Raw genomic sequence first — 9,067 nt, forward strand, 5'->3', positions numbered from 1 at the left:
TGACACATAAAAATTCAGCCCAAATCGAACAGCCCAGAGAATAAAACCCAATGGGAGGATCCCCAAATCAGATAACCCAAAGAACGAAATCCAATTGAACGAATCAAGGTGAATGCCCAAATAAGGGGCCCAATAGTGCGGTAACGCCATCGTCCAAGTTTGTAAGTCGCTCAGAGTCTGAACGAATAGAGTGGCATACGGTCGTCCAAAGTCTCGCCCAAATCTTCAAGTCGCCCAAGGTACCCAAAAAACGAAATCCAATTGAACGAATCAAGGTGAATGCCCAAATAAGGGGCCCAATAGTGCGGTAACGCCACCGTCCAAGTTTGTAAGTCGCTCAGAGTCTGAACGAATAGAGTGGCATACGGTCGTCCAAAATCTCGCCCAAATCTTCAAGTCGCCCAAGGTATCAACAAGCATAACGCATTATGATGCAGTTATTGAGGCAGTTGTTAAAGTAACTTTATCACGTTCCACGACTCAAGGGATTCAATCGAAAGCAGTTAAACGATGCAAGATAATGACAGCAGTTAAAAGGACAGTTGCATGACAAAATGGCCACTACAAAGAAAGTGGGTAGTTATAGGGCGATCAAGCAGTTTTTTAGAGCAGTTAATCACAAAGGGATCGCCTATGAAGTATAAAAGGGAGAAAGAACTTAGAAGTAAAAGACCGAATCCAAAACTCTCGAACAGAGAATATGTAATTTTCATTCCTTTAGCTTTTAGACTTAAACATTTCCTTTTCTGTAACTCGTGTGCTTGCGCCCCTTGGAGGCACGTTGTTTTCCGTTTCCAATTGTAAAGTTCATCGCCAATAAAAGAACACCCCTTTTTGGGACTTTGTCTCAAGAGGTTTCGTCCCTTACACAATCGTCTAATCCTCTTTAATTGTTAGCGAATTAACCCGCGCGAAACAGATATCTATAGTTATATATGTATGAAAGAGTGAGCGTGTTACAGTATCAATTGAAATTATTTTATATATTACATTACTTTGAACAGCATAGATAAAATCAGATCATTGTTTTTTTCTTCATCTTTTCCCCCCTTTCTGAGCGAAAATTTAGATCAATTGAAGAGTCAAGAAAATGAAAATAAAATAAAATCTTGAATTATTGGCTTATACATTTGAATTAAAAAAAGAATAAATTTACATAATAGGGAAGAGAGAGAGACCTGTGCTTCTGAGATTCTTGTTTGAAGCGGAGAAATTTCTAGTACAAGGGAAAAGCTGACGTTTAGTGGAATGAGAGTGAAGAAGAAATAGAGTATCTGAGGGCTTAACTGTAAAACTCATTGCAATTGCTGATTCTCATCGCTCTTATCCTGATTTGATTTGTACCTTAAAATGCATATGGAAATTTTATTCTGATTTGATTGAGTTGACCTCACCAATGGTGGCTGAAGTTTGTTCAAAATGGTAAGTTGGTTTATTAAAGGCCAGTTTGGTACCCGTTTTTTTCAAAATGTATTTTTCTATCTCTTTTTTTTAACTACACATTCTTTATTAAAATAATATTACACGTAAATAAAAAAAATTTCTTATTTTTCAACCGCACATTTCTCATCAATTTACTATTCAAAAATGCATTTTTACATACAAATATCTTCCAAACACCCTTGAAGATTTAAGCGATTCATTCATTAGTCATTAAAGTTCATATTGAGTGTAATGCGTACACCATTATGTACAAAATGATATACAAATAGCATTACTCTTATAATGATTTTACCATTAGCTACCAGATAATTATATATGTACGTACATATGGACTTTCATGATTGGAGGGTAGAAAAAACTATTTTCAACTCTTTAATGATATTATATCACTTATACATTACGAATACTTTTATGGATTTCATAATGTATATGTAGTGTAACCCATTAGCTATCTCATAAGAAAAACTAATATAAACTGACATTGCATCTAGTAAACCAAACACAAGCACATGCATAAATTGCGTGCTCATTTTTATTTTTATTTTTCTTTGAAATATTTTTGCCTTTGTTGCTTTGCTCATATTTTTGACCAAATGTTGACATTGCTTAAAATGGCTTACATTTGATCAAACTTTATGTTTATCTACATATTTCGTAATATTTACAATTTTTATTTACTTTAAACTACAGAAATCTAGACCCACTAGAGTATTAACAAGACTTTTCATTAATTAAAACATGTTTGAGAAATGTTTATAAATAGACCTTGATCGATAAAAGGTAGATATTGAATTATTGGGACTTCCATTTTATTCTTCCTTAATTGGAGATGGTAACATATCCTTCCTCCAAAGATGGATAGCATTCAATCTTTAACAAATCATATCACATATTGGGCGTGGTACGATTTATATTACAAATAGATAAAAACGAGTGATTGATAAGTGGATAATACATGTGAATAGCTTAAAATGTGTAGAAAAAAATGATTTTATAAATAATTTATAAATATGAGCCAAACATAAGTTAAATATTATTTATACTTATTTTTGTACTAGTCAATAAGTAAATTAATGGTGGATGCCACATTTTATTTCATTTACTAATTGAGTGACCAATTGTGAAATTATTATAAATTTTAGTACTAAATTGGCTAGAAAAAATCTTTAGTGAGCAACTTGAAAGTTTGTACAAATTTGAATGCTCATTGGTTGGATTAAATCAATTTAATTGCATAACATAATGGAATCCTTTTGTGGATAGAATAATTTTATGGTTCGCATAGATCACTAAATTATATTCGACTGAATAATGAATAGCATTGTTGATATTATTGTTTTTCTTGTCGTTTAATAGAATCTTATCGGGTACGTTTTAAGAATATGAAAATGAAATCTTATCTTGACTAGTACACATAATTAAATTCAAATGTAGATAATATAAGTAGATTATAATTAAAAAATTTATAATTAGGAATGACAAAATTGTTAAGATTTGGGGTCCATTTTAATAAGGTCAACCTTATTAAGAGGAGTGTCCCAATTCTTTATATATTGGTCATTATTTCGGTATTTTACCGATGTGGGATTTATTCCCTTAACATGCCCCCACAAGATGATGGCTCGTTTGAGCAAACCAATCTTGAAATCCGTGTGCTCATTTTTTAGACTTAATCGGATCGAATAGCTCGTTGGAGTTTATTGGGTTCTGATACCATGTTAAGATTTGGGGTCCATCTTAATAAGGTCAACCTTATTAAGAGGAGTGTCCCAATCCTTTATATATTGGTCATTATTTCGATATTTTATCGATGTGGGATTTATTCCCTTAACAAAAATAACCTCACACATCTCGTCCCCTCCTTGAATAGTAAATTGGTCGGGATGATGATTTGTTTTTCTACCCATCCCAATCTCTTAAAATTCTTGACAAAACGAGAATGATAATTACAAATTTAGTCTAGATATAATAAACATATGATGGTTTATGTGTTTCAATCCAATAATAATACACCTTATCAAAAATGTAGAAATTTTTACACGAAATAGTGAATGATACTTTATTTTTTTGTCGATTTCTTATGGAAAGAATAAATGTTTAATCTTGAGGAATTATCCAAAAAGAGTGGTTGGTTGTGCATTATCAAATTCTCATCCAACTTGTCATTTTCTCTATAATTTTTGACGTAATGGTTCTTATCCTAATTATTTTTCTTTTGTTTTTTATTGCTCGAGAAAATTGTAGATATGAATTAAAGTTATTGAATAAGTTACATAGAGCATTAGCATTACAATTTAAAATAACATTATTTTCATCTTACAACCTTCAATATTTAAAATAAAAATAAAGTCAAATTTCCTTTTCATTAAAATCCTAAAAAGAAATATATTTGTTATGCTTATTAAAATTGTGCTGTTACATTTTTCCGCATTATAGATGCAAAAGTATATAATAAAGCTTAATAATATTTGAATTGTGATACCATACTTAGGCTTTTATATTTTTTCACATTATAGATGTAAAATTTTTATATAATAAACAAACATGATTATATAATTATCAACTATCTTATCTAAAAGTTTAAATTGTTATAAAGAACCTAATATATTTATTTAAACATTATCTTCAACATTTGCACACATAAATGGAATGGAAAAATATGAGAACGTTATTTGCGTATATTTCATTTGGAGAAAACTAGTAACGATCGTTTCGATAGATAAAGGTCGAGGCCAGTTAATTCAATGAACATGGGATTCCGATTTTCTCGTAAAATTGTTCATCTTCTCCAACTTTAGTTTCAACCTAATGGCACCACTCACATCTCCATTCTTAATGTGAGTATCGCTCATGATGAAGGATAAAGATTGTAGCGTTCTTCCTCACACTCATGACGATGAAGAAAGTAATTATGATGTTCTTTCTTTCCCACATTGATGATGAAGGTAACGAAGAAGTGTCTCTCTCCAAATAAAACTAAAATGATAGATTAATCCCATTTTGTGTAATTTGAATTTAAAAAAAAAAAACATAAATTACCATAATTAACGGGATTTGAGGCAAAATAAAAATATATATTAAATAATATTAAAAATAACCGATTGTGAAAAATTATAACCTAATTTGTGGAAAGAGAAACTTAAAAACATGATTTCCTCTTGCTCTATTTTCACTTGAAATCATGGTTGCTCTGATTTTAGTGGAAATTACACAAAGGCCTATCTTTAAAGATCCAATTTTAAGAACCAGATGCAACATTTATTTATACAAAAATTAGATATTAATTCAAATATTATAAATCAATATTTTAAGGGTTCCACTTTCAACCCCACCAAATTTTCTAACACAATACATAATGTTCCGACAATGATGTAGCCGACGGCGAACTCGATCCTACTACCCCAATACCAAATGTAGCCTCCACAGCAACCTTAGCAACAGGAGATGTAGCCACAACAATCACAATACCATATGCCGCCACCACAACAGTCGTCGAGGTACTACTATCAGCACACACCTTCGACACCAGATGCGCCTCTATGATTCCCCCACTGCTTTGTGCATAGCACGACGCCGCGCTTATTGTCGCTAGGCCACTGTTGATGGAAGTGTAGTCATTGTCGTGGTTGTTTTGTTGGTGGTGTAGGTCATTGTAGTGGTAATGTGGTGTGGCATTAGGTTGTTGACGGTATTAAAGTGGTGGTGCTTGTAGTGGTGGAGCTGCTTTTGTTGTGAATCTAATTTGTTGATTTTTTTGTACAATTGTGACGACAATTTTGTTGGATCTTGTTGGTGGCGATGATTTTGTTTCGACGACGAGGTGGTGGTGCTGTTGGTAGTCCAAGAGATGGTGGTGATGTTGGTGGTGGTAGTGGGGCGGCGTTGCTGTGAAGTTCGGTGAGATGGTGGCGATTTTGTTGCAACGACGAGGTGGTGGTGCTGTCAGTTTATGCATTTTTGTGTTGTGTGGTGGTGTTTTCTACTATGGGTTGATTTGTTTGACGTAGTGGTGGTGGTTCTGACAACGACGATGGTGGTAGAAGCAGTGGTGGGATGATGGTCGCAAGTGTTTATAGTGACACAAATTATTTGGTTGATTATAACCATTAAATTGGTTAATTCGTAACCAATGAAACGATAAATTGTGACCAAGAAATAATATATGAACTAAAAATTTGTTAATTTGTGATCGATAATTTGATAATTTGTGACTATATAATAAGTTGTGACTCATTGTATCTGTGATTTGTGACTGATAAATAAATCTTAACTTATAAATTTTTGACTTATGACCAATGAACAAATTGTGATCTGTAGAATTTTTAAATTGTGATCATAAAATAGTAATTTTTGATATATGAAAGTTTTGATTTGTGATCGAAAAATAATATGTGATTAACTATATCATTAATTTGTAATCAAATTACATAGATATACGACCTTAATATATTTAATTATTAAAGCATTAATTAATTAACTAAATCATAATAAAATTTAATAAAAATCTGGTTTTTAAAATTTGAAACCTTTATTCTTATTTTTGAAATAAGTAATACTTAACCCTTGGTTATGAATCTTTCCCCTAATTTTATCATTTCCTTTTTATATATGGACTGCTGGCCCAAAACTGAGAATTTGGTCTAATGCAATTCATGGGCTTACTTTGCCGTTAAGGCCCATGTAGGTCCAAAAGGGTGATAAAATTGATTTTAGAGCAACCATAAATGATGTCTGTGCTAATAATTTTACCCCTTTTTAGGGCAGATTAAAAATTGGTAAAAATTTCAAATTAAAGTAAATAATTAATTTTAATCACACATGAAATCACAACTTTTTATCAAAATTTCAACCACACATTTCATTGACTTTTATTAAAATTTACTAAAATTTTGATTTTAATCTAGGACTTTATACCACAGGCAATTCCTACTTGAATTTTATATTACACAACGATGACGATATCACTATTTTGCGGCTTTTAATATGAAATAAGTACATAACAAAGAAATCTATTTGCTTCAACAAAATGAGAAGAGGGACTAGAGGATGGCTATCGGTGTTGAATTGTAGACCACAAAGGCACGAGAAAAACAATGTAAAAGGCACAAAGTGGAGGCTAAATACACTAGGAAAGCCACGGATATATATATATATATATATATAGTGAGTCATTGCTGCGAGTTTTTCATTTAATTACAAGGATGTGAATCGCTTCAACTTCATTTATTAAAAATAGTAAGAGTCAAGTAAATTTGTTTGTTTAGAGAATATGTTGAACAAAACAACTCGACCATAGCCAGATAGACATGAATTCTACTCTTCATCTTTGACACCGAATTTTGCATTGTATTATAAGCATTCCATGAATCCCCCAATTATATGGCATACCTTTTTTCGTATTTTATATTCTCCTTGCTTAATTAAGAAAAAAAGGGAGGCAGAATGGATAACAGGAATGGCAATTGGAGAGGACGACGTTCATCGTCTTGTTAGGGATTTTGGGGACGTGTCCCTATTTATTGCTTCATTTACTTATTTTTTATATTTAAAATACGATCTAAAGCTTAAAACATAAAAATAAGATTCAAAGTAAGTTTAATGTGAAAAAAATATGTTCTCAATCGCGTCCCGTCCCTAATCCTCCAACGAAGTGAGGATTACGATCGGGACGGGACGAGAGTATTTTGCCATCCCTATGGCTGCATACTACAATCTTTGAAAGAAACTGTACAAAATCAGGTCATTGTGACAAGAAAGACTAATTCTAAACAAATTAGATGGCGAAAAAACAGCCAACAAAGACAGATTTACAAGAGCCACAGAAATAAGATACAAAGATAAAGTTTCAGAAAATTCCATTTCCACAGAAATTAAATATTTAAAATTTCATTTTCCACATCATCCAATTACTTTATTATAGTTCACCTCATATTACTCCACATTTATCCACACACTATTTTCTTCTGCTATATATTAACTAATTTATTATCTCCCTTTTAGTTTCAAACACAAACTTCCCACACATTCTAACAATTTGGAAGAGATTCTAAATCAAATATGCAGAGTGCAGAAGCTAATCAACGCATTGCAAGAATTTCAGCTCATCTTAACCCTTCAAATCCCCAGGTTTGTGGTTGTTATGCGTCCGCAATACGAGTATGTACTCGACTATAGAATAAACAAGATTTTGACCTATTTTTTTGTTTATCACTACTGAGTACAATCCAATTCACCTTACTGTACAAGTAACGTAGGGATTAATAATGCATTTACATGCTTTTTTTATACAACAACCAAGTCTTGTTTTCAATAAATTTAGAGTCAAGAACTTCAATTATTTTCTCCCTACTCAGTTCTTGATACTGCTGATACGTTCATTTATTTTCTTGAAACTAGTGTTATGGGTTCAGTATTATCAATCTGATTTTAGCTTATTTTTCTTCTTTATTACTGTCTAATGTTATCTAATCCGCGTTTTGGAACATGCCAAGACGGATCATTTCTACATGACATGCTTTTTTTTTTTTTTTTAATTGTTCCCAATAATTTCGGGGTCGATTGCATGAATTTCTTTTGGCACTCTACTCAGTTCTTGATACTGCTAACGTTCATTGAATTTCTATCAGCCAAGTTATTGGATTAGTTTATATCAATCTGCATATTTTCAACGATTTGCATTTAATTCTTCATGTACCAAAAGCCGGGGGAGAACTCCATTTTGAAGCGAGCTGAATGCAGAGCAAAAGGCGGTGCACCTGGTTTCAAAGTTGCTATATTGGGTGCTGCAGGAGGAATTGGCCAACCCCTCTCCTTGTTGATGAAGATGAATCCATTAGTCTCTGTTCTTCATCTTTATGATGTTGTTAACACTCCCGGAGTCACTGCTGATATCAGCCATATGGATACTGGTGCTGTGGTAAGTATATGTATGTCAAATGGAATACGTAGAGTCTAATCATCTTATATACTTATCTCATCGACTGCAAATAGACCTAATATACCCACCATAAAAAGATTTTTTCGAGAGGTCTTTTTCTGTGTGTGCTGTGGTAATCAAATTCTTTTCCCCCTGTCATATTGACAAAGCATATAAGCAAGTTTGCTTAACTTTCATATTGAGACGAACCACTAAAAATTTGTAAATTGACTTCGCTTGTTTACATCTCTTTGGTTTTCATTGCTCTTGTGAATAGGATTAGGCTGCAGAAGGGTAATAGTATTTTGTTTTTGAGTTATAGGTGAAAGGTTTTCTTGGACAACAGCAACTGGAGAATGCTCTTACGGGGATGGACCTCATCATCATACCTGCCGGAGTTCCAAGGAAGCCGGGAATGACCAGAGATGACCTTTTCAACATCAATGCTGGAATTGTGAGAACCCTTTGTGAAGGAATTGCAAAGTGTTGTCCTAATGCAATTGTCAACTTGATCAGTAATCCAGTGAACTCAACAGTTCCAATTGCAGCAGAAGTTTTCAAGAAAGCAGGAACTTATGAACCAAAGAAGCTCTTGGGAGTTACCACGCTTGATGTAGTGAGAGCCAACACTTTTGTGGTATGTATTTGTTGGACTACGTATAGTTTGACCCTTATATTGTATCTGAATTCGACTGCATTTAACATGAT

At 32.8% G+C, this 9,067-nt stretch overlaps 1 protein-coding gene across 1 annotated transcript in view; it reads left to right on the forward strand.

Annotated features, from left to right (window-relative positions):
• The first annotated feature begins 7,405 nt into the window (after positions 1-7,405).
• LOC111412447 (malate dehydrogenase, glyoxysomal-like) overlaps positions 7,406-9,067 on the forward strand; it is a 3,246-nt gene continuing 1,584 nt past the window's right edge. The window contains exons 1-3 of the mRNA XM_023043382.1: positions 7,406-7,569; positions 8,144-8,359; positions 8,682-8,996. Coding sequence (XP_022899150.1) covers positions 7,501-7,569; positions 8,144-8,359; positions 8,682-8,996 — 600 coding nt within the window. The 5' untranslated portion in view covers positions 7,406-7,500. The remainder of the gene's footprint in view (positions 7,570-8,143; positions 8,360-8,681; positions 8,997-9,067) is intronic.

Source organism: Olea europaea, chromosome 16 (genome assembly GCF_002742605.1).
Source record: "Olea europaea var. sylvestris chromosome 16, O_europaea_v1, whole genome shotgun sequence".
NCBI lineage: Eukaryota > Viridiplantae > Streptophyta > Magnoliopsida > Lamiales > Oleaceae > Olea > Olea europaea.